This window comes from Oryzias latipes, chromosome 15 (assembly GCF_002234675.1).
Source record: "Oryzias latipes chromosome 15, ASM223467v1".
NCBI classification, from domain to species: domain Eukaryota; kingdom Metazoa; phylum Chordata; class Actinopteri; order Beloniformes; family Adrianichthyidae; genus Oryzias; species Oryzias latipes.
The window spans coordinates 17,283,299-17,309,817 of record NC_019873.2 but is presented as its reverse complement, the minus strand read 5'-3'; the positions used below and the strand labels follow the sequence as shown (position 1 = coordinate 17,309,817).

Sequence of the window (26,519 nt, the reverse complement as noted above, 5' to 3'; positions counted from 1 at the left end):
GATGCGAAGGGTTTTGTGGTGAGGTATGAGAGTCCAATAAATTCTTGCTGCAGTAAATCAGCGCTGTAAAGCACCTCAACACAATGTGATTGATTGTGGTTGCAGATGGCGTCTGTGAGCTGCTGCCTGAAAAATGAGGGGCTTTCAGGGTGGAGACACCCTGGGGTGCACAGGGGCTCAGGATAACACAGGCTTCTGTATGCAGGAGGATATTTTAAAAGTATCATAATAGGATGGAGCAAGCCATGCGGGTTTAGAACCTTCTCTGTGACAGTTTCATGTCAACTCACTCTCCTTTATTTTTTCTTTTTCTTTTTTGGATGATGTGAAAAGGATTAAGTCCCACAGTAGGAACAAAACTGCTTTAAGTGGGAATGCATAGAGGCGAGACATGGTGGGAAAATCCACACATGAAAACCACCTCACAACGGAACACCCATTTTCCAACCAGGGGAGGGAAAGCAAGCAAAGATGGACGCCGCTGAGGTCCGTGTGATCCCAGACCGCCATGAGGTCTCAGCAGTGGGCGAAGGCCTTGACAGACCAGAGTGGGGTTTATGTTCAGGGAACCACAGGGAAGTGAGGCAGGCTACACGCCACGCTGAGCTCACAGCAAATTTGTGAGGACTGTCTGCTGCTGTACATGGGAGCTGCTGCTTTTCTATCTGCGGTCTTTTAATCTTGATGAAGTCTAGGATTTGTCACCACGAAAACTAAACTAAGTGCTGAATATGATTTCATTTCAGCATAACATGTTTTTGGTTATCAATTCAAACTGTTTTAAATATATTTATTTTATCATAGAAAATAGAGGTTTAAAGGTTGTCATCTGGACTTGGTTTTTAAAGTTGTTTCAATTCAGAATTGACAAAGCCTTTTGGATAAGAGGTGAAACGTCTTCAACTTTAACAAGCAAGTCCAGATGAGAGCCCCTAAACCTACTTCTATGATGGAATCTACCTGGAGGAATGAGAGTCTTCATAGACATATATATTTTTACTAAATCTGGTCAAAATTCATGCATACATTTCACTTTAGTTCAATCTGTGCCTCCATTTTACTTGTGGTTATAGTATTGTCTGACAAGTTTGCTGTAAAGCTGTACATTTTGAAAGTTTTTTCTCCTTTTTTATTTTTATTCAGTGACCAAAAGCCATCCATCTGTCCATCTTCTGCCCTGCTGAACCCCTTTTGAGTTCATGGGGTTATTTGAGGTGGGAAACAGTCTGTTGCAGGGTTACACAATCACACACACACATCCTCACCTAAGGGCAACTTAGAGTCCCCAATTAACCCATGGAGCGTGTTTTGGGACAGCCCTGAAGGGGATGGCATGACTGCAACAGAGATGATCGCAGCACCACGGCTGTGTCTGGGATGAATAAACCCAAAATGGGTTTAGTTCTCTAAGATATTTGGAACAACTGTGAGCAACTGGATCTAAAGGAATTGATGCTGTTTTAAAGAAAAAATGATTTTATTTCTATTTTATTCTTTCACTACATTAAAACAAATATTTTCATTTTTAAAGGCGCTCTTTATTTACAGAAATTATTTCACACGTTCTCTAAACTTTTGCATGATACTGTATAACAGACTTCGATTAGGAATATGCACAAAAATCACATATCAGTTTTTAATCTTGTTTATTGTATGTGCAACACATGGTTTTAGTTTATTTTACTGATTTCATGTTTTAAATGAAGCAGAGAAATAATAAACTGGGTGAAGTCATTTTATTATTAATGATTAACTTGCTTCATACTCCATGTTTATAACATCTGGAATTTCTATTCCTGAAACCAAGTGATGACATCACAGAGGAAAACTTCATCCCGAACTGCAGCTAATGTTGTCCTTTCACCACAAGAGGGCAGAAGGCCCCACAACTTAACAGTCACTTTCAGGGATTTTTCTCAAGCGGGTACATTTTATTTAAGTCTCTTGGACCTTTTTCTTAAATTTTGCCACATTTCTGAGTAGCTTAGCTGAGTGATAAGTCGCTCAAACCTTATATAAACGTTTGAGGTTACCTGTATTTTCTGACGCACTCAGGCTCTCAAAGTGTCTTTCCTCTCAGGATTTTCCTCTTTTCCTTTACAGATTCTTTGAGACACTGGTACTATACAGATCAACACTGTCATCTGTCACTTTTAGCTTTTTTTTCTCTCTTTGAAAATGCAGAGACATCACCACTGTTCAGACATTTTTGTGTGAAGAACCACATCGTCTTGCAAATCAAGATTGCTAAACCTGCTGAGATCCAGCCTGAAAAAACCTCACATCCCCTCCAGCTGAATGCATTTCTGCCAGACTTCTATAAGCAAAGCGCAGATGCTCCAACACATTTTCAGTGTTTATTTCTTTCAAGTCATCCACATAATAAATACAAACAAATCAAACTAGTTACATCAGACAGAAAAGAAGGAAAACGGCTTGATTTTAGCAAACTGAAGTAAGACAGTTGTGCATGTTTAGCAACAGGGGAGTGGGACGTGTTTGGACTTTTTTTTTCTCTCCCCCCCCATCACAAGGCTGCTGTTTTAAACAGAACCGGCACCAGGAAGTGAAGAGGAAAAAGACCCGGAAAAAGTAAATGCATATAAAAAATAAATCCATCTCACAAGAAACAAATGTAGCTAAAAAAAAGAAAAAAAACAAAAAAAAATACGGAAAATTAAAAAAGAACACCTGAAGAGACAATAAAATGTTAGCATGCAGACTGTCAGAATGTCATCCTATGAGACCTCCCCTTGTTTCTGTTGATCTAAAACCCTTTCTTTTAATCAAAAACCCATAAAACGCACTGCTTTAACACTATAAAATACAGAGAGGGTGAGGTCGTGGGAAGCTAATGTTGATTCTCCAGGAAATGAAGTAACAATGACGCCACAGACAGAAAATGTGTAGAAAATGTTTTAGTTTGTTCATTTTTCTTGTAGTGTTTCATCCAGTGTTATAAATGAGTGAATAAACTAACCCTAAAGTTTAGTTTCTGGTGATCCGAAAGGCAATAAATCAGTTAAAAAAAAAAAAAAAAATCTCCCTTGTTGAACAAAAACCCCTTGTGCCTGTTCAGGTTAAAATAAAGGCTCATCCTTAAGTTTTAGTCAGTAAAATGTTTGGTTCTTTTAAACATAAAATTCTGGTAAATAGCTGTGCTGTAGTATTGGTGTGAGGGCAGAAGGATGGAGGTGGGTACTGGATCGTCTTTGGCACTTAAAGCTCAGTTTAGAGGTGACCCGACTTGTTTCTACTGCGCAGTTTCAGGAGCTCCACGGTCGGTTTGTGACGTAGCTCCTAGTGCATTAAGCCAAAGTCGGAATCGCAGACATCCTCAGACCGAAGATCCACGTCGATTGGTCAGACCTCACTAACTGGCAGGTCTGCCTCATCCAGGTCCAGAGGAATTTCCAGTACGTCTGGCTCAAAACTACTCCGCCGTCGCCATGGCGACTCCTCTGGGACAGTGATGGAGGTCACGGGGGGTGGAGAGGTCACTTTGCCACAGGCGTCTCCTGCAGGGACAGGCGCGCCGTCGTGTTGCTGTGATTGAGGCGTGGCAGCAGGCTCATGAAGTGCTCGCTGTCCCAGGCCAGGCTGCGGCCGTGCGCCGCACGGGACAGCGGCCCCCCACTCGGGGAAGCACTGTGGCATTGCAGATGAGGGCGAGGGAGGGACGCAGGGAGCCGTGGGGCTGCGGTAGAAACTGGAGCGGCTGCCATGTTCCTGAAAATGACAAGCGAGTCACTGTGAGAAGATAAAACTAAAAAGTACAAAACACCCAAATACAAGCAGGTTGTTTGAAAAGATGAGTTTACAGACTTGGAACCAGGACATTGAGGCCTGATGCAGCCTGGAGGCTGTGGAAGTGTAGAGGTTTTGCTAGAGTGGAGATGATGGGGGTAGTAGTAGTAGCAGCAGCAGCAGTGGTAGCAGAAGTTGGAGGTGTAGCAGGAGTAGTAGTGTCAGAAGGTTTTAGTTTTGGTAGCTTTAAATGGTTGCAGTGGAAGATCAAACAGAGTGGCGTTGGAAGCAGGATTTGGATGTTGCTCATTATGTCACAGCTTGTCATTCTCACATTTCAATCTCTGGAAAACAAACAGAAGCAAAAGAGGAAAGAAAGAGAAAACCAAAAATGGAGAAAAACTGAGCAGTTAGTGAAGCGCTGGACGGCGAGCAAAGACACAAGATAGATATACATTTAGATGATCATTTTTAACGCAAGCTTCAAGCCATGCAAGGATCTTGCAAACTACCGCTGATTTGTCTTTTCAGTTTGTTTTCCTGGAAACAGAGTTTTACGGTCAGCATGAAAGAAAGAAAGAAAAAGAAAAAAAATCCATCAATGCGCCCAAATATGGTGATGTCATAGGAATCTATGTGCCATAATGCATCTGGACTTCTGGAACTGCAGACAGCACGCCTACCAGAAATCCTATCCTTAAGGGGGAAGACTCTTCAATTCTATCAAGTTATTCTTGTAAAATGCTTTTTTTTTTTCATCACTTCTACAACTTTATTCTCATAAATGTAATTATTTATAGTGTGGCCCTAATGCTCTGTCATAGAAAAAAACACTAATTACATGAAGTAAACATTTTTAACCGTCATTTCTCTGAGGAACCAGAAGCAGCCACTTCTTTGCTTTAGTTCGTGGATGAGGAAGAGTCGGCCCACCGTTAACTCATTCTGACTTAATGCACTGCTAAAATCAGAACATCTGTGTTGTTATAGGGGATTTTTAACAGATACATAAGGTGTTGCGATGTTTCAAAATACAAATAATATATACAAAAAAATGTCACTTTTCCGACCTTGAAACCAATATTTTTGAAGCACTTGTTCTTAAATGAGTGTAGGAACGCAAGGCCCCGCTTTATACTTCATAGTGACTTGTAATCGCTCAGGTCGTATTTGGAGCAAAGCTATCAGAAGAGATTCGCCCTAATTATTGGGAAATTAAAAAATCTCATGACATCATACGCAAATTACGCCTGTAATACAATTGCGTGCTTATCACGCCATTTCAATTTTTTAAAAATATAGTTATTTGGTGTGTTAAAGCTTTAAAAATATGTTTAAAATAAGTTTCATATAGGTTAAAAAAAATCTCAAAGATCCTTATATCTTCTTTTTTCCCTTTTCAGCTTTTCCCGTCAGGGGTCGCCAAAGCAAATCAGCTATGGTGTCATTTGCATATTTGGTTCGGTAAAGATTTGATGTCCTTCCTGACACAACGCTCTATATTTATCCGGGCTTGGGACCAGAACAATGTGACCCTGTCTTGGGGCCCCAGGTGGCTCACTATAAATAAAATACCAAACAACTGAAACGCTGGAGATAATCACTTCATCAGGCTTGAAGAGGATATTCGTAATTTAGGAGTTACAGTCGCAAGCCGACCGGACCAACCTTAGCATGAACTAGACAGCATGATTGCAGTAGAGACGCGGTACGATTGATGTGACGGCTGATAGCCAGGAAGTATAAGCCGGCCATTACAGCATGAGGCTTTGCCAGTTGGTGCACGTTTGAACCTTTTAAAGTGTGAATTCTTGTGTTTTTGATGAGACACACTATTACTTCATGCAGCATGCTGAATCCAAACATCCAAACTGAGCTTCATATCCGATTCAAGACACATTAGAAATGTTCAATCATTAACTTTACTCATTTCTTTAGAAACTGAAATTTGATTAATAGATATCCCAACACATTCATGTAACCGGTCATTAATACAACGTGTTGCGTTACTTAAATCTATGGCTTACAGCTTTGGATGTGCGGATTCAAGTGTGAGGCATGCACAGTTACAGTAACATGGAACAGAGTTTTTTGTTATCATGACTATGAGAAAGAGGAAAGAAAACATACAGGCAGCGAACAGGAGGCAAGAGAAGTGACAAGCAGGATGTCACACATCTAAGACAGGTGCAGAGCTGCAGCAGGCTGCAGAGAGAACAGGGCACGGAAGGGCAAGGAGGAGAGAGAAGGTGTGAAACAACACTTTCAGACACACACGGGAACAGTAAGAGTTCGGCTTCATGCTTTCAGTGTATGTATGTGGATGGATTTGATGTGCATTTGCACCACAATGTTAATGGTGATGTCTGAAGATGGTTAAAAGCGCTGCAAGGGGAGGAATTGCAAGTTAGAATGGTTGTAAACCATCTGTACGATCCAAAAACAGGAACATACCCCCATTTCAAAACACAAACTAAAGCTTTCTGGAAATGAGACAACCTTTTCCATTTGGGAAAAAAAGAAATCACAACACCCAAATATCCAACTTTTTTTGCTCATTACCTACTTTTAATGCTGATTTTTCTCCAGTATGCATGTCTTTAAACTGTCTTTGTAACCCATGGGTGACTCATAGGCAAAAGCATGAAGGATCCCCGAGGCCATGAGTCCTTCATCAGCCTGACCTACTGTGACCTGACTGTTTATCTGTGCCATCAATCCAGTCATGCATTCATCCTCCCAACATATTGCATCACTCTTCTGCATCCGATTTGCATTCATCACACAGAGCTACATGTAAATGTAAAAGAAAACTGAGGTTATGCTAGAACCAGTTTCTAGTCAACTTTAATGAATCTGTAGCTCAATTTTTCACCAAAATGTCTAAAAACGTACTTGTAATTAGAAAAATAACACATTTGTTTATTTTCTGCTTGTTGTACAGTTGAATTAATTAAAGGCCCACTATGATGGTTTTTGGTGTTTTTAACATGCTCCAGTGGCCTTTTTCTGATGGAGGACAAATAGTAAGAAAATTAAGATTAAAATTGCATTTCTTGTATTTCATTCATTCAAATTGTTGAGAAAAGGCAGTTTAAAAAAAAAAAAACATATTTGGGACATGGGAAAAACACTGGGCGGGTCACACTCCACTCCACAACAGGGAACGGGGTTGCTCCACGCCATCAGTCCCACCCACAAGTCAGAGGCAAATTTCCAATGAACTATTGCAGAAATATGTCTTACAAAATACCTAAAAACATTATAATTAAAAACAAAGCTCTGAAAATAACGCAAAAGATGATCGAAGCAGGACTTTAAGAATTGGATCTAGAGCAGGGGTCGGCGACCTGCAGCGCCGCAGCCGCATGCGTCTCCTTCCTCCCTGTGCTGTGGCTCTCTGTGGTTTTGTAAAATAACTATTATGCTCTAAGATTGTTGTGGTGCCTTTAACAGGATGCGCGACGGGGCAGAAGTAGGAGAGCAGCGTGAAAGCGCGGAGGGGGCGTGTCTGCAGCTGCGAACGCGGACCAGAGTCTGTTATGGCGAGAAGTCCCTGTCCGCAGATCCAGGCGCGCCTCAACGTGGGCGGAGTTAAACGTGTTGAGGCACGCCCACTGTATATGATTTTTTTTCATCACAGTAAAGGTTGACATTTAAAAATACTAAGTGTTTCAGCTTTCTGAAGCTGATCTGGTTTCTTCAGTCAGTAATGAGCTGCTGTGTTTAGGAAAAGATTCTCTCAGATGCAGGTTGGTTGTGGAGATGCTTCTCGATGAATTTAAAGTCTCTTTTCGCATCATCAATTAAAGTGAATTGGTTCCAGATTTTGCTTCTTTTTCCAGCATCACTCATTTCTCTACGTTTTTGTGTTGATGTCTCTTCCAGACTTTTGTTGCACCTGGGACAATCACATGGCCAATCACATGGAAGCAACTCAATGCATTTAGGCATGTAGATGACATCTGCTGCAGTCCAATCAAGAGTAAGATCGGGGAAGAAAGGAGATTTAAGTGACTTTTGACATTCTGGCTATCTTGTTTGCCTTTCTGTATCAAAACGACGGCCAAACCAACAAAAGGGAATACCTGTTCTCTTTCAACATTCGTTTCGGTATCTCACTATGGGACACGCCCCTGCGCTGTCCCCCAGAAGCTCTTTTTCATTACGCCAGTCTTGACTGGCAGACAGAAGATGACGTCTGCTCTCAGGAGGAGGGACTTCCTCCTGCTATAAGAGCCGGACGCCATCTTCTCTCCTCAGTCTAACACCTCTTCTCGCTCCCAGAAGCATCCTCAGACGGCAGGTGTAGTATCCGAAGCTAGCTTAACTGTTCCTAGAGCGAGCTAACAACTCGGTCGCTGAACGCTAGTCGGTGTTACATAGCTTGTCTGGGTCACGCGGTTGGTCTGTCTCCAAACAGCACCCGTTAGAACTAGTCACCATACTAGTAATTTTCGCGCTTCGCTCTCAACCGGAGTCGACGAAGTCGTCATGGAGCCTGAACCTTTCCTCGCCATGGAAACGGTCAGACCTCTGCCTAGAGCCTGCTCATGTGGCAGCAAAATCGCCGGGGCAGACACCCATTCTGCCTGTGCTGCATGTCTGGGGCTGCAACATGCCCAGGACGCGTTAGCATCTCCGGCTAGCTGCGAGCATTGTGCGCGCCTCTCCCTCAAGACCCTGAGACGCAGACTAGCGCGCCAAACTAGTCTGTCCAAGGCGGACCCGGTCTTGGGGGTAACCAGCCCCCCACTACCAGAGGAGTCTACGCAGGGAGAGGTGGCAGGCATGAGCTGGGGCGACCAACTGGATACGGTCGCGCCACTCGAGGGCATGGATGAGCAGGAGGCCGCGCCCCCGGAGTTTCAGGACACTGTGCCCGACTCCGGAGACGAGTCCATCAGCCTCGGCTCTGAGGGGGACGAGGAGGACAGAGAGCCTTTCCTTCTGCCATCGGCTGCAAAGCCGCTGGCTGCGGGCGACGCGTGCGGCGGCTTCCCAAACCCGACCGCCGCGATGGACCTGCATGATGTCTGCAGAAGAGCAGCTGAAAAGCTGGGCATTAAGTGGCCTGAAGCCCTCACCGAGGCCACCACGTCTCGCTATGAGGGAAAAAGACTGCCTAAAGCCAAGTCTTCCAGCAGACAGCTGCTGCCAGTGTTCCCTGAGTGCTTGGAGGAAGCGACCAGGACCTGGAGCACCCCCTTTTCAGCCAAAAGCCCCGTCCTGGGAGGCTCGGCTTTGGACTGGGCCAACATGGAGGAGAACGGATTCTCGCAGATCCCTCCAGTCGAACCGCTGCTGGCTTCCCACCTGCACCCAACACAGAAGTCCACCATGACTTCCGCGGGCCCCGCCCTGCCCTCGAAAGCTGACTGCTTCCAGTCAACTCTCACCGAAAAGGGCTACAAGGCAGTTGCCGCATCGGTGAAAGCCCTGAATGCATCTTCTCTGCTCCTAGCCTACCAGGCAGAGCTGCAGGAACAGATGTCAAGCACTCCAACCCCAGACTTGTGGAACGAGCTATGCGTGGTCACAGACCTTTGTCTGCGTCTCCACAGGTCCGCAGTCCAAGCCTCTGGGCGAGCCATGGCCCTCATGGTTGTCCAGGAAAGAGCCCGGTGGCTGAACTTATCCAGTCTCTCTCAGAAGGAGAAGACTCAACTCCTCGATGTGCCGGTGGACCCAAAGAGCCTATTTGGGCCAGCAATGGCCACAATGCAAAGGCGCTGTGAGGAGAAGAAACGGGAAGGTGAAGCACTGCAGCTGTGTCTGCCCAGGAAGGTACCCCCTCCTACCCCAGCTGCACCGCGTCTTTCCTTCGCTCAAGCGGTAGCTAGACCAGCTTACCGCACTCCGAAACGCCAGCCTCAGCCAGGTGACCGGAGCCACGGAAAGCCTGCTGAGGCCAGAGGGGCCTGGGCCAAGAAACCGTCTGCTCCCAACGTGACAACGTCAGCCCAGCCAGCGCCTCCTGTCGCTCAGAGCGCAAAGAAAAAGAGGCGTGCCACCTAGGGCGCAACCAACAGGGATGGAGAGCGGGCAAAACCAGAAGCCTGCTTCCCCCCTTCCACGACACGTTCCGTTCCTGTCGTTTTTCTCCAGGGCATGTTCCAGCCCGACCAGAAGGCGTGCAGAGGCACAGGTGGCCCTCACTGTTCACAGCCAGTTGAAAAGGAGAAAAGAGGGACCCACAGAGAGCTCAGTGGAGCCACAGTTGGGTCCCAGAAAGTGTTTGAAAAGGTTTTTAAAACCAACACAAATAAAAAATCCCCGAGGCGCGCAACCAGGCCCCGAGCCAAGGGCGCAGCCTCAACACAAAAAGACAAAACAAAAAACAAAACACATACAAATGACGGGAAGCCGAGTGGGAGCTGCGCAGCTGCACATGAGGCCACAGGAGGGAGCTGTTGCTCCGCCAGTGGCACAGCAGCCCAGCACCGTGGTAGCAACGAGCCCTGCGCCAGCGCAGCTCGTGTTGGCCACGCCCACCAGTGTCTCAGCGCGGATGTCGCTCGGCCCGCTCTCGGACAAATCACAGCAATGGCGGCACTGCGGGGCGCCAGACTGGGTTATAAGCACTGTTACCAAGGGTTACAGACTCCAGTTTGCATTTACCCCTCCCCTTTTCAATGGTATACTGCAGTCGCAGGCCAGGGGGCAAAATGCACGAATTTTGCAGGAAGAGATCAAAACACTGCAGGGCAAAAGAGCCATTCAGCTAGTGCCACCGGAGCAGGCTCACAGCGGGTTCTACTCCAGATACTTCCTGGTCCCGAAACGGGGTGGAGGCCTGCGTCCGATTCTAGACCTGCGAGCACTGAACAAATACTTGAGGAAGTACAAATTCAGAATGCTAACACACGCAGGTCTGGTACGGTTTGTGCGTCCAGGAGACTGGTTCGTCTCCATAGATTTGAAAGACGCATATTTTCACGTCCCAATATACCCCCCTCACAGAAAGTATCTCAGATTTTCCTTTCAAGGGAAGGTTTACGAGTTTCTAGTGCTCCCCTTCGGCCTCTCACTGAGTCCGCGGGTGTTTGTGAAATGCACGGAGGCCGCCGTCGCACCCATGAGACAGATGGGCGTTCGGCTGGCCATGTATATAGACGACTGGCTGCTCGCAGCGCAGTCTCCCGAAGAACTCAGGAGGCAGGCCGGGTTGCTCACATCGCACCTAACTGCACTGGGCTTCACAGTAAACTGGGGAAAGTGCGTATTGACACCAGTTCAAACGATCACTTTCATCGGCTTATCCCTGAATTCGGTCGAGTTCAGAGCGCGACTCTCAGCGGAGAGGGTGACAGCCTTCCGGGCGTGTCTGTCACAGTTCCGCAGGGGGGCGTGGATAACATTCAGACTGTGCCTCAAACTCCTCGGGCTGATGGCATCGGCGCTGTCCGTCATCCCTTTTGGCCGCTTACACATGCGACCTTTTCAGCGGTGGGTGGCGTCGCTCAATCTAAGCCCCGCCCGCCATGGTCACCGACGAGTGCTTGCTTCGGTTACGTGCATTCTCGCCCTACACAAGTGGAGGGACATCTCCTTCCTCACCACGGGTGTTGTCATGGGAACCGTGCAAACAAGACAGGTGATCACCACAGACGCCTCGCTGACAGGCTGGGGAGCCACTCACGAGGGCAGGACAGTGAACGGTCTGTGGGGCTCCCACATGCGATCAGTTCACATAAACTGCTTGGAACTCCTGGCGGTGTCTCTTGCACTGAAACATTTCTTACCCTTTCTGAAAGGGCGCCATGTTTTAGTCAGGACCGACAATACCACAGTGGTGGCGTATATCAACAGACAAGGAGGGCTGCGCTCATTTCAGTTGCACACGCTAGCACACAGACTGATTATGTGGAGCAGCTCCCGTCTTCTGTCGCTGCGGGCCATCCATGTACCGGGGATAATGAACCGGGGAGCCGACCTGCTCTCCAGAGGGAACCCGCGTTACAGGGAATGGAAGCTCCACAGCCAGGTGGTAGCCCAGATGTGGAGCATTTACGGTCAAGCAGAGGTCGATCTCTTTGCGTCAGCGGAGAACGCCCAGTGTCAAATGTTCTACTCTCTGACGGACCAGAGCGCCCCCCTGGGGGTGGACGCTCTAGCGCACGAGTGGCCGTGCCGACTTCTGTATGCGTTCCCACCGTTGGAGTTGATTGCCCCTACCCTCACCAGGGTTCGGGAGGGGAAACACTCTCTCATCCTCGTAGCCCCTCGGTGGCCCGGGAAACACTGGCTAGCGGACATCATTCAGATGCTGCACAGCCAACCGTGGCCCCTGCCTTTACGCAGGGACCTCCTGTCGCAGGCCCGCGGGGAAATTTTTCATCCTCATCCGGAGCGCCTGGCTCTGTGGGCCTGGCCCGTGAGAGGCTGAATCTCATGGCAGCGGGACTCCGGCAGAACGTCGTGGACACGATCCAGAGTGCCAGAGCGCGGTCCACCCGCTCCGCCTATGGCGCCAAATGGCGCGTTTTTGAGGACTGGTGCGTAAAAATGGCCGTATTGCCTTTCCAGAGCCCAGTCCCAGTCAGTCATTCTATCGTTCCTTCAGGAACTGATTGAAAAAGGTTTGTCCTTTTCCACCATTAAAGTGTATCTGGCGGCCATATCCGCCTGTCACATAGGTGTTAATGACAAAACAGTGGGCCAGCATCCGCTTATTTGTCAGTTTATGAGGGGCGCACGTCGGCTCCGACCGGTGTCGAAAAGCCTTGTTGCTCCTTGGGATTTACCGGTGGTGCTGGACGCACTGTCGTGCGCACCGTTTGAGCCACTGAGGCAAGTCAGCCTCAAAGCGCTCTCTTTTAAAACAGCTCTGCTTATTGCACTAGCTTCTGCTAAACGAGTGAGCGACATCCATGCGTTGTCAGTTCACCCGTCCTGTTTGCAGTTCTCCAGAGGGGATTCTAAGGTTTTGTTGAGACCGAATCCGGCATTTATGCCCAAGGTTTTCAACCCTACCATACCTTGCCACCCCATTGAGTTTTTGGAATTCAATCCGCCTCCCTTTTCCTCTACGGAGCAAGAGAGGCTTCACACATTGTGCCCTGTGCGGGCGCTGCGCATGTATGTGGAGAGGACGGCTGGCTTCAGAAAATCTGAGCAGCTGTTTGTGTCATGGGCTTCTCCTCACACAGGAAAGCCTATCACCAAACAACGCCTGTCACACTGGGTTGTGGGCGCTATAACCATGGCTTATAACAGCAAGGGGTTAACACCCCCGGCGGGCCTGCGCGCTCATTCCACTCGCGGCATGGCATCATCATGGGCAGTTTTTCAGGGCATCTCTCTGGATGATGTGTGCACGGCTGCCAGTTGGGCAACGCCTCACACTTTCATCAGATTTTATAGACTGGATGTCACTAGACCAGGGCTGCCTCACGCAGTGCTAGGTGTGGGGTCCACACCTTCACCTGTATGATCAGCCTGGTTGTTCTCTGTTGGTCTTCGGAGTAAGCTTATCTGGCAATACGGGAGTCTCTACATCCCATAGTGAGATACCGAAACGAATGTTGAAAGAGAACTTTAGGTTAAGAACTTAACCCCGGTTCTCTGAAACATGAGTGAGGTATCTCACCAGATCACCCTCCTTGCCTGGAGCGAGAAGAGGTGCGCTTACTTAGACTGAGGAGAGAAGATGGCGTCCGGCTCTTATAGCAGGAGGAAGTCCCGCCTCCTGAGAGCAGACGTCATCTTCTGTCTGCCAGTCAAGACTGGCGTAATGAAAAAGAGCTTCTGGGGGACAGCGCAGGGGGCGTGTCCCATAGTGAGATACCTCACTCATGTTTCAGAGAACCGGGGTTAAGTTCTTAACCTAAAGTTGTAGTGAATATATTCCTGGAGAGATGCTGCACTGCTTTACAAAGGTCTCATTAGGTTTCATTGATGTTACTTTTGTGTTTTTAATCCAACTTCTGCAACAGCAGTTTGGAAAGCTGCACTTAAACAAATCTCATCACAAACGATGTGGTTTTATTTGAGGACCAAAGCAAACATCCACTGAGAAGTCTTCTTGAGCAGAACGCACAGCTGCTTGGGAGCATTTAGCGATCTTAGCTATCCGAGTCATGAGTCAGCAAATCTACATCAGAATAGTTACGATAATCAGACTTAAAAGCTGATCTGGTTTATTTAGACGAGTGAGCTCAAATGTTGTCTTCTGCTGGTCCCTACATCTGGATTTGAACTTTTTTTTTTTAATTTTAAAGAACGACAGCATGACATTTGCAAAACCATAAAAAAAAAATAAAGGGGGGAAACATTAATATTTACCTGCTGCAAAATAAAATGTCTTGGTTTTTAATTTGCATATTTTAGTTTCATTTTAATGAGTTTGACAATAAAAAAAGGCTATTATTAAAGTGCATATTACCAACAACCCCGATGAGCTAAAGTGCATTTTCTTGATCCCATGTTTGTTTAGCAGCAAATGTAAATACAAATAAAAGTGGAAACTTTCAAAAGAGCTGCGTATGGCAGTGTAGCAGAGGAAAGCGAAGGAAGAGGATGAGCAGTGAGGATGAGGGCGTGGAAGGGCTAATCGCATCATCACAGCCATACATGGGGGTGTAGCTGGTACTTTGCGGGGGAAAAAAACAAGCAGCATCAGATGAGCAAAACTGTCTGATCTGCTCACAGGAAGATCTATTAAAAAAGGGGGGCCAGTCAGTGAGAGGAGGTGGGGAGGGGTATACTGAAAAAGGTGAACTTAAGGGGGATTTAGACAAGCTGACATACGTGCTGCTGCACTCCCCGATTCGGGACGTATACCTCTGTATACAAGGGTTCGACAGCCGTCTGGCCTGCCGCATCTGTAACAACACAGTGCAAAGCAGGATTAGAGCAAATGGGTTGAGTTCCCATCTGAAGAGGAGAAGGGTGGAAAAACCACCGTAAAGAGGAGGGGAAAGAGGAGAGATAAAAAGAGCGTGGCAGCGGGACGCTCACAGTCTGAGCAGAGGGGACCGACTAAAGCAGAGGCTTGTGTTTCTGCTGCAGCTACAGAAACAGTCCTCTATTGTTGTCACCTGCAAGGTTAAACTGCTTTTTAAAAAAAATTTAAGCTGAAAGATTGTGGCATGAGATTGGAGAAAGGTTCGTCTCCAGCTGACGCACGTTACTCTGTCTCTGTAGTCACTGGAATCCATCAACGTAAAGCCTCTCAGCTGCAAAATACAATCTGTAATTTATTGTTGGGCTGTGATGAGGAGGGATGATAAAAATGCTGAATAGACGTTTGAGACACAAACTGCAATATAAGCTTATCAGATAACATTCTGATCAGCCTTTTTTGTTTAGTGAATGATCCTTTTTAAGGTTTTTTTCTGCTGTAGTGTGCATGTCTGCAAACTAGGAGCTTATAACCAATATTTAGCTCAGCCTTTCCTGCATCGGAACTCTAAAAATTGCTCGTCCACTTGTAAAAACCACAACAAGATGATCTCACAGTAACATTTTCCAGAAATTCTATTCAAACGAGTCAAATAGGGAAAAAGAAAGGATTGTGGTGACACCTGTTTTCCACTAGATGTCCCTTACAGCTTTTGCTTCAACAAAATCTAAGGTCAAGCTATATTTACTGGCAAAATGTCTGACTCCTGTCAGGTTTTTATCTAATTTGTTCTGCACTGCGAGATACATACTGTGGCAGCTGACCTCCCGGGCCCCCGCTGGGCTACGATGGCAGCTGAGACCGCCTTAATCCAGCTGTGCATATCCTCCGGACTGTCAGCCTAGTGGAAACACAGAAGATGAAATGAGAAGTGTCAGGAGTCTAACGAGATAGGAAGGAAACCCTCCCATTTGAAAAACCCGTTGAGAATGCATGCAGAAAAAAAAAAGAACTAAATATTTTAGCGCGGCTGCATGTCGGAGAGCTCCTAGTCTGAAAATGACCTACATTGGTCTTTGGAAAGAAAACAACATACCTGGATGTAAAATGTCCTGGATGTAGTGACGACTTCAAACAGATTATCTCTCATCATGATGTCACTGTGAAGAGGCAGATGACAGGTCGGATCATATTTACAAGTTATCTAAATCTGTCCTGATTGTGTTCCTGCATTTTTGCATGAGAAAACGTCCAGACATGCTGAATACCTCTGTTTGCACTCCTGCACTTTGTGAACTTCCTTCAGTGGAATAATTCTCAGAGGCTCTTTTTCCTAAATGCAAGAAATACAAAATCAGAAACTCTTTTACTTATTGAGAATTACATTTCAATTCTAATCTATAAAAAGCGTCTGACTTTGTCTACTTCCAATAAAGCAGAAAAGTAGATTTTTATAGAAATGGCACAGGAAGTTAACTAAGAAGGTGGCAGTTCTAGCATGGATAAAGCTATTATTTTATTCTGACATTCAAAGCAAGCTAAAGGCACTAGCATATCTCTGCACATCCTTGTCTTTGTTGCAGAGATGTGCAGTGTTACACCCAGCAGTGTTTCTGTGCATGGCAAGATGGGACATGTGAGGTCAAGTCAGTGAATTCCACAGATTGTTGAGAATACAAGCTTGAACTTGGGGTAGAAGCTGCTGTTATTTTATTCCTCAAAGCCTGCAAAAAAAAAACTACCAACGAGGAAAGACAACACAAACAAGAAAAATACGAAAAGACAATTATCATACCGAGTCTGACTTGAAGTAACTCATGGAATTTTCTTCCAGGAGGAAATATCGTCGCTTCCAGTTCCTCATCTGGGAAGAAAGGAAAAGGATGTATAGCCCTCTTGTGCAGTTTTCAGTCAAAATAATAGCCAGTTGTCACACTGTTATCCATATATCCTCCCCATTTCTAAGTATATTTCACATTTACAGACTATTTAAAAGAACTATTTTGACCACACTGTAAACAGTTAATGTCTTTACACTGATGGCGGCCTTCTTTTTGTGAGCTAAAGCTATAAAGTCGCTCAAAGATGAAATGAAAGCAGCTCAGGAACTCACCACTGCTCCCTGTTTGACGCAGTAACCCGCCTTGATGACGCTGTGATCCTGAGCTGGTTTACTCAGGAAATACGGCAGCTGGCTGTGGGAACGATGAATGGCCTCTCGCTCTGCTCGGTCTGCGCAGTCGCCGCTGTCATGCTGGAGGATGATGGACGGGCAGATTCAAAACAAATAGAAGCTGAATACATTCACTACGACTACAGTTAAAGAACTGTTGTTAAATGGCAGACCTTCCACACGATACAGACAAAAACATTTCTTTCCAAACCAAAAATACATAAAAACTAAAATCTAGTTAGAAAAACTTAAAACAAATTATTTCCTCATTGAAATAAGATGGGGGGGGGGGGGAGTATTGTATTTAGGGTTTTTGAAACTAAAGTTATGTAGTTCGTAAGCTGATCTTCTAACGCTTATGTTGTTTTTTCAGGTTTTGTAAAATCGGGTTAGTGAAACTGCCACACAAAATGATATAAAAGCTGGTTTAAAGTTGGAAAACAGAGTCTTTATAAAAAAAAAATTTTTTATTTCAAATCAGGGAAAATTCTCATTTTGTGACAGCAAGGAACCAATTAAAAGTGTTTCTAAGAGTAAAGATTTGAAACCATTTGGAAACACTTTACTACTTTAGTGAAGGACAAGAATGAATCTGAAGACCAGGAGGACCTAAAGACAGCTTTGTAAAAGAGGAAACTTGTTAAATGGAAGGGTGATTGTTCCCATTGTTTGTCCTTCTTTATGTAAAAAGCTAAAACTATCAAGGGAAAACATTGGTAAAAATGTAAAATACACCAAAATCTTTAACCATTAAAACAAGAACCTCACTAAAAAAAGACAGCAGAGCAACAGGATGGCAGGATTTTCCAAAATGATTTACTTTAAAAGCTGGAATCTGGCCTTAACTAGAGATATTGATTCATCAAATCCATTAATTGATTGTGAATGTGACTGTGTATGGTTGTCTGTCTCTGTGAAGCCCTGCAAGGACTGGCAAACCATCTGGGGGACTATCCTGCCTTTGTCAGACGGGGGTTGAGATAGGCTCCAGCGACCCTCTGACCCCGAACTGAATAGTGTTGGGGTCAGTTGTTGTATTCCTTCTAAATCCTCTAAAAGTTGTTTTTCAAGTACAAGTATAAGTACATTTTCTCAAACCGCTTAGTCTGTGTCAATACAGCCATGTTTACACAGAGATCCTACCTGTGTCTGGGTAACAATAGGGACTCCTCCAATGATTTCAGTCTTATAGGACACTTGCTTCTTGGGTACTGCTACATCTGGCAAACCCTTCAGGTTTTCAGAGTTCTGCTGACCGTCAATCAACTTTGGCACCTTCAGCAAAATCATTAATCATGTAAGTTTACTGGCACAAAAATTTCATCCATTGTCGTAACTGCACAACATATAAATTAATCCACAGTTTCAATTGATTTTAACATCTGTTTCTTAATACAACCACCTTACAAACCCCTTTTACATCATATCCTCTATTCATGGAGAACAATGGTTTCCAGAAACTAGTCCCACAGTATCCTGTTAGTCACCCTCTGGCTCATTTCTGATTCCTTAATTGCGCTCTTACTCATTTCACACAGAAAACAGAGGGGGGAAAAAATCAAAGCAAACTGACGAGAAGTTGTGAGTGTTTCTCTTACAGTGATCTTGGTGGCTTTATTAAGAGCGTTGACCCACTCCACCAGGTCCTGTTGATCATTGGCCTGCAGGAAGAACTTCCGCATCCCAGCATTGATGACTAACAGATCAGGAAAACAGGAGAGAAGGGATGAAATGGAATTTGTGCCTTTTCACTTACATCAAATCTGAATCATGTGTGCCAGCAAAGCCTCTGGTTCTCCAAAACATGAAGGGTCTTTCTCTACAGATTCAGCTGCAATCTTCTTATTCCAGAGCTTTATTTCTAAATGTTTTCAAAGGCGTTAAAATTCGAACAGAACTGTTTCAATCGCACTGAAATTTTTAGGTCAGTGGATGATTAGCTGTAGATCAGGATTTAGGAAGTAGCAAAACTTTTTATGTCTACAATAAATCCCTTAGGGCTTTGGTTCAAACCATCCTCGTGTCTTCTGTAACTTCAGAATTTACTGGCAAATCAAACCACTAGAGCTGGACACCACAATTCTTTCACACTTTACATAACTTTGATTAAAAAAAAAAAAAAAACCTTTGTTCATGCTATTTATAAAGAAGGAGGGGGTAAACTATTTTTCGATAGCTCCTGCAAACTGTTGAGCAAACCTGCTTAACTTGTAAGACAAAGCTAAGTGTGCAAACTGCCAAAATTGAAGCATAGTTACACTGTTAAAAATAACCTCAATTATCTCAGACTTAGGATCTGATCAGGACGTCGATACCCTGTCAAAACCTCAACGAGGCAGCCGGCGCACACACAGCCAGACAACACACACGGACGCTGTGGCAACTTTCTCACACATGGACATTTCCTGTGATTGAACTGGATGGAAAGCAGGACGGAGGGCAAGTGAACAAAAACAGAGATGGAGAGTCAACGCCATTAATTTTCTCATTTGCAATATACAGTCAAGACCATAAATATTTGGGCAGAGACATCTTTTTTTTAATTTAGTTTCCGTACATTACCACAGTGAATTTTAAGTAAAACAACTCAGATATCATTTAATTGCAGACTTTCAGCTTTTATTCCATGGGTTGAACAAAAAGATTGGACTTTGCTAAAAAGCATCTAAAAAAACCAGCAGAGTTCTGGAAAAACATTCTTTGGACAGATGAAACCAGAATCAACCTCTACCAGAATAATGGCAAGAGAAAAGTATGGAGAAGGCGTGGAGTCATGATCCAAAGCACACTACATCATCAGTAAAACACTGTGGAGGCAGTGTGATGGTCTGGGCGTGCATGGCTGCTAGTGGCACTGGGACACTAGTGTTTATTGATGACGTGACACAGGACAGAAGCAGCCCAATGAATTCTGAGGTGTTCAGAGACAAACTGTCAGTCACCTGATCTTAACCCAATCGAGCATGCATTTCACATGTTGAAGACTAAACTTCAGACAGAAAGGCCCACAAACAAACAGCAACTGAAAGCCACTGCAGTAAAGGCCTGGCAGAGCATTCAGAAGGAGAAAACCCAGCATCTGGTGATGTTCATGAGTTCAAGACTTCAGGCTGTCATTGCCAACAAAGGCTTTTCAACCAAATATTAGTAATGACCATTTTGTTTTCAGTTATTTCATTTGTACAATTACTTACGAGCCCATGAAATGAGGGGATTGTGTTTACAAAATGCTTTAGTTTTTCACATTTTTATACAATCTTTTTGTTCAACTCATGGAATAAAAGCTGAAAGTCTGCACTTCAATGGCATCTGAGTTGTTTGATTAAAAATTCACTGTGGTAATGTATAGAAACTAAATTAGAAAGAATGTGTCTCATTCCAAATATGCATGGTCCTGACTGTATAAATATGTTTTGAAATACTGGTATTGTTGAGAATAATCTTTCTTCCTGTTTTAAATTAATACTCACAGCAGATAAGATCAAATATGTCAATTAACCGAAAAACTAAACACCACAAATTCACCTGCTCCTTCATTTCTATGCGACTGTGCAGATTGTTTTATAAATTGGCTGCTAAACAAAACGGTCGTCCCAAAAAATGAGCCGAATGTAATTTTTTTTTCTTTTTCTAATAGCACCTGCCATTGCCCTGTGTCAATCACCATACCAACCTGAGTTGATCCTGAGCAGCACAAGATCTCTGAGTGCTATTAAAAAAGCCTAAATTTTATCAGAGACAGTTAAATTAAAAACAGACCTATTCAGATGAATTTAACGTTTACGTGTTTGAGCTCTACTCCTATATATACAGGATTATCTTTGGGGACATTAATCTGTGAATTTATTAATCAGTTTTCTTTTTCTTTGAGGTGAGAGCTGAGGCAAATAAAACATTTTGCTTTTGTGGAAACCTGACACGCCATTCCTACAGTGATCAGTTACTTATTAACAGTGTTGTACCACAAGAAGGCTTATAAAAAGGAGTTAACATTTAAAAAGTGGTTTGTCAAAACCATTAAGCTGAGTAAACTGCATATTGTATGATATAAAATATAAAAGAGCTTTGAGGTGGTTAAGTAGGATTTGATAACAGAGGTCTGGACTTACTTTAGTACTAATGTAGCTCAGTAAACGTACAAGTACTAAAGAGATGTGGCAGGTTTGTGCCGACCACTCCAGTGTATTGAAATTATTTAAACTGAGAAAGAAAGAACTGGAATATACACTGAAGAACCAGGGATGATGGAAATATTAGTGCTTTAACAATCCTAACTAGAAAACATTCGTCTTCTGCTGAGCTAGCTCTCTATCACCCATTTATCTCGAATCAGCGGAAACTACAATCACTTTAGGACGACCATATATCTTCCAATAATAGTTGCCCCAACTTTTATTTGGAAAATTATTAGATGGGTAAACGGGGTTTATTTAGTCGTAAGATATTAAATAATACTGTATTTACAACCACAAATGTAAATAACACTGGATGAACATTTCTGGATTTTATGAAATTATCACTACAGCAGGACGGGATAACTGAAGCCGCATATGATATTACTGATCAGCAGACGGAAAAAGGTGGAGGGTCATTAAAGAGTACTAATGTCTACATTTTGGGTCATTTCTTCAAACTCGACATTTATTGGAAACAGGCATCAATAAGAGAAATATCACAACTAGAGGATGTATGATCCATATGTCACCAAGCATAAACTGAGACACTTAAAGGACACAGCAGTCTTGAATTGAAAACATTACATAAACGGTGCCTTAAAAGGTGGCAAAGATCACCGCAGTTGATTTTGACAAAGGTTTTCATTGAGCTAGTGCAGCTTTAACTCAAAACTTTTAATTGGCCAAACTGAATTTTAGATTATTATTTTTTTAAATGTAGTTATTCATTCTTTTATTTTGAACAAAACATTTTAAAAAAATGCTTTACTAAAACAGAATAGTGTAGTTGTCTTCAACCAATGGTCCACAAGATCTACCAACCTTCTTTTTGCTAAACAACCATGTCCAACTTGGAATTATCAGGTGTATCAAGAATTAAGCTGGCAGTTTTTGAGGATCAGGGTTGAAGTCCACTGTGACACTGCTTTGGAACAAAACGTAGATTGTTTTCATTTCAGTTTGACTTCGAATAGGAAGAAGCTACATTTTCACGAGTCCTAGCTGTTTTTCCTTCCATAAATCACTGAATTGGCTTAACTTTAAAACTTTAAAACAACTTTAAAACAAACAGTGTTTTTCGGACTCACTCAGTTTTCCAATCGCTTACGGTTACTCTAACTCATTGCTTTCCCTCACTCAAAATACTGAAGTATTTATATACACAACAGGAGATGCAGCAGACAATCCATGAGCAAAAGAAACGCCGTAGTAAAAAAGAAAGAAAAAAAAACAATATTATTAATAGCACCATACAACCAAGAAACACCAAGCAAATAAACTAACAATAAAATGATGTACAATTAATATCAGGTGAAAAATGCTCAAATGTTGTCTGAGCAAAAAACACTATCTGCTCAAAGGAAAACTAGACTGAAATTATAAACAAAAACTGTAAACACTTATTTAAAGTAAGGGTTATATTAAAGATGCTAAATTCAATCACGTTCAATTGGCATCATTAATGGGATCATCATCATCACAAATGTCTTCAGGACATGCTAGACAGACTGTGCATGTACTCAAACAGTGGAGAAAAAAATGTAGCAAGACTTACCAAAACAGAACTCTGCTTTGGGCCTGAGCTTGGTGGCATCACTGACCTTCAAACACAGAGACCCCGCAGTCATTAGGGTCACACTCCATCTATGACAGGATTCTTTTTCAATAAAGACGGTAGATGATCTACTAACCTTGGAAATGTAAGTGAGCTTTAGGGAGCCAACACAGTCTGTACCAACTGGCAGGTTCTGGATTGAAAATTATAAGAAAATGTAAAAAACATCTGCAAATAAATATTTTTTGTTAAATACAGCATATTTTAACAGAGTTAACAGTGTTTTGATGCGTCTATGAAATGAGATGCATTCTTAACATAATTGTTTAATCCAGAAAAAAGGGACTTTATCATTTAGAGATTTTGTACAAATGAAATTCTTAAAGCTGTATTATTTAAGTTAAGTAAACCAAAAATACTATCACTAAAAATCCAACTATAAGGGTCACTGTAGACATTATATTCAGATTTTGTTGAGTATTTTCTACCCTTCTTTCTCCCATTATATATAAAAGAAAACGACAACATAAATCTTTTTTTTTAAAGAAATACACAATTAAAATGTATCTGATCTTGTGATGCTGCCAGTGAACAAAATATTAAAAATGCTTTCAATTTTGTATTCCTAAAGAAATAAATAAAACAGTTTATTAATAAAATGCCTAAATATGTATAAATAGGCGTTTCTCCACACCAGTGTGGGTAAGCTGTTAGCTTCATTGTCTTATTTTCAGTCAACTATTTATTTGATCGCTCAAATTTGCCTTTTTTTTGTGGCGAGCCATAAATAAAGCAAAAAAGCTAAGCTAACATCCCTCTGCAGTTACCTGTGGGTTGTCCATGAACCATACCAAGCTCCCTTGCTGGGTGTCCAGTATGAAATACCGCCGCAGGAACTTGCCACTGCCCTCATTCTCCTCGATGTCCAGAAAGCCACAGATGCGGTTCTGTCGGTCCACGTAAGGCATCTCGCCACCGGGGACATTCCCCGGCCTGCTGAGGCCGGGAACAGAGAAGGAGAAGCAGGGGGCAAGCGAGACCAAGAAGAAGTCCTTGAAGAAACAGCCACAGAGAGGAGGGAGGAAAAAAAGTGTGAGGCAGAGGAGAGGAAATGAGGAGTTTCGCTTGTCTTTGTAGTTTCTTTTTGGTCCCTCTTATTGTATCTACCAAATCTGTAGTCGCCCTGCCACCTGGAGCTCACCAGTCCACAGAGCAGACCATGTGACCCAAACCACAACTCTGCTTTTATTCTTTTAGACCAGCCTCACCCACTCCTTGGCTCTTTTTTTCCCCCTGTAACACATACTCAACACATCGTCACTCTCTCCTCTACTTCCTACGCCCACTTGCTCTCTTTTTTCCCCCCTCTTCCTTTGCAGTCGTCTCCTTTTTCACATTCTGAGCCTTCTCCTCTCAACTGCTCACTCATCTCATTTGGCAAGCCTCTGCCCAGCCCCTTCGCCTCCCTCCCTCCACCTCCAGCTCAGCACTGCTTACGTATGGCCAAAAACATAGCATACATGGCTAAGATCAGCCATGTTTTCCACCCCAATAATCTGTGCGGGAGGGAACTTTGCAACTCCTTAGAATACTGCAAAGGTATTCAAGAAAAATGATTATGGCTATGTGTTTGTGAATGCGACCATCTTGATACAGTTTGTGTGCGTGAATACAGAGCTACTATTGTCTTTTGGGGCGAAACTCTAATAAAGAAAAAAGTGAATAAGACAAGTCTGAAAAGCAAAGATAAAGCCTGGCTTTCTCCAACATTATGAGCTGTGTGTGGGTAGATGTGGGGGGAGAAGGGACAAAAGGCTCGGTTGTTGTCCATGGACTGCGACGTGAGAATCTCAGACTCTGCATTTACTTGAGTTATCGCGATGGACACAGGCATTAGAATGGGACAGAGTGACCATCATTACTCCTAAAAGACATAAAAAATATAAACCAAACAAACAACCTTGAACAATAAGTGACTTAATTGATTTTAAAATACTTTTAGCTGTTTGTGTTTATATGGGTGACCTGATAAGCTTACTGAGAATCGCTGTGAGAATCTTTTTAACTTCTGCTCTCCATTTTTGTTTCACTTTGATTTTTATCATCACGAGTCAAGAATGAAGTTGGACTAGTAGAGACTCATATCTGGGCATAGCAAAATGTCAACTTCCTCCCTGATTTGCAATGTGTTTTCCTGCTTATCTAGTCCATTGTGTTTCCATTTCTGTTTGTCGATTTGCAATCATTTTCAGCAATAGTGCTTTGTTTTGATGGTTAGAAACAAACAGAAGTACTTGGCAATCTAGGCAACAATCGGGGCAAACACACACAAACTATACAAGTACATCCAAGCCACCCATACCATGAGCACTGGTACACGCCACATCAACAAGATAGCTCCACCTTTTGCTGATACATTCTGGCTGTGGTTTCTTACCTGTGCTAAACAAAGTCATGTGATTTAATAACTCTACAAAACACACAATATCTTAAATAATTAGGTCTCAAAAGTAAAAACCAAAAAACAGAAAATACCTCAGTAGATTGATAACTTGACATTTTATAGATAAATATTTCAATGACCCGCCAGAACACACACATCCAGCCAAGTTCAGTCTGCCACAGTTCTATCTAAAGGTTCTATCTAAAGGTTATATCTAAAGTATGGTGGCAACCAGATGCTGCAAACCAGATAGGCTTGAAAAAACTATAGTCAGTGATTCTACCCATACGAAAGAAAAAGCTAAGAAGTTCCATGTGGTCAGAGGACTGTTACTAAAACAGAAAATGTAAGAGTGTGACAGATGTTCTTACTAGTGAAACCCCTCCCTTCTATTAAATAAAGGCTAATAAATAGGACCAGTAAAATCATTACTTGACAATAAAAAGCTTTATCTCAATTCAAAAACATTCAGATCAGCCGACAGTTTTTAAAAGAGTTCAAGGATGTTTCCGTAAGACATAAACAGCATCAATACTAACTCTAATAAGCTCAAAATAATTGTAAGGTTGGAATGAAGTCAAAACTCCATTGTTCTTCTTTATAAATAGATGTTGAAAATATATGAAAGATTATGCATGGCATTACTAATGTATGGCTCCTCACACTGATAATCTAATGATAAGAACAGTAATAAAAGGCTTCCCCCAGAAACCCTTGAAGTCTGAACACAGGACTAGCAGAAAAAGTAAACTATCAGCAAAGATGACTGTGTTTAATGTGTTTATTATAGTTCCAATCACGCACAATATGGAGAACTTTAAAAAAAAACAAAAAATAAAAAAACTTACATTTTTTTTTTTTTAAAGTACGGTGATGCGGTGATTGTCACACCCCTATTGTAGACCCTGCCTCTGGCTCGTCTCACACCCCCAGCTGTCCCTTAACTCCCTCTGCATGAAGCCCATCTGTTGGACTATTTAAACATGTATGGTAGATGTAGAGTTAGATAAGATAATTCTTATCCAAGAGTTCTGGTACATTACCTGTCCATCCTGGGAGAGGATCCATCCCTTGTGTGGGCACCCCTGAAGTTGAGTTTTTCCTCACCAAGGAGTGTCTAAGGGCAGGGATGCCCAATTTAGCTTAGTCTGTTTAGTTTAGTCTAGCCAATACCTATTGAATTCTGTGACTTCATGTTCTAATGATTTCATATTTATTACAAAATTACCGGTATGAAGCCCGTTGAGATGACTATTGTTGTAGTATTGGGCTATACAAATAAAATGGAATTGAACTGAAACCAGGGGTGTCAGAATCTTGGCCTGGAGGGCCTGTATCTTACTTATTTTTAAATGAACCTGCCATTGAAGGTCCTTTAGCCAAACACACCTGAAACAGGTAAACAGCAGCAGTTGAGACAGGATTTCTGGTGTTCCTGTTCCAACATAGTGCCCATATCAAAGTCCATATAGACATGGATGAGAGTGAATTTGGTGTGGGGAAAAACTTGAATGGGTTCCATAAAGTCTTGACTTTAATCCAAAAGAACAATGTTTTGTATGAAGAACAAAGCCAGACCT

General features: G+C 43.2%; 1 protein-coding gene across 10 annotated transcripts in view; it reads right to left on the bottom strand.

The window, feature by feature from the left end:
* Positions 1-1,719: 1,719 nt before the first annotated feature.
* The window catches only part of LOC101161669 (pleckstrin homology domain-containing family A member 1), a 28,369-nt gene continuing 3,569 nt past the window's right edge, over positions 1,720-26,519 (bottom strand). For 2 of the 10 annotated variants that reach the window (XM_011484340.3, XM_011484341.3), the window contains exons 2-12: positions 23,324-23,548; positions 22,633-22,689; positions 22,497-22,542; positions 18,365-18,462; positions 17,910-18,041; positions 16,707-16,847; positions 16,389-16,457; positions 15,862-15,926; positions 15,690-15,753; positions 15,405-15,494; positions 1,720-3,729 (exon numbers count right to left, since the gene is read on the bottom strand). In XM_011484340.3, the coding sequence (XP_011482642.1) occupies positions 3,364-3,729; positions 15,405-15,494; positions 15,690-15,753; positions 15,862-15,926; positions 16,389-16,457; positions 16,707-16,847; positions 17,910-18,041; positions 18,365-18,462; positions 22,497-22,542; positions 22,633-22,689; positions 23,324-23,464 (1,269 nt within the window). In that variant the 5' untranslated portion in view covers positions 23,465-23,548 and the 3' untranslated portion in view covers positions 1,720-3,363. Of the gene's footprint in view, positions 5,953-14,499; positions 14,574-15,404; positions 15,495-15,689; positions 15,754-15,861; positions 15,927-16,388; positions 16,458-16,706; positions 16,848-17,909; positions 18,042-18,364; positions 18,463-22,496; positions 22,543-22,632; positions 22,690-23,323; positions 23,549-26,519 lie in introns of all 10 variants that reach the window. The other 8 variants (XM_020709463.2, XR_002291831.2, XM_020709461.2 and 5 more) reach the window with 8 other exon arrangements.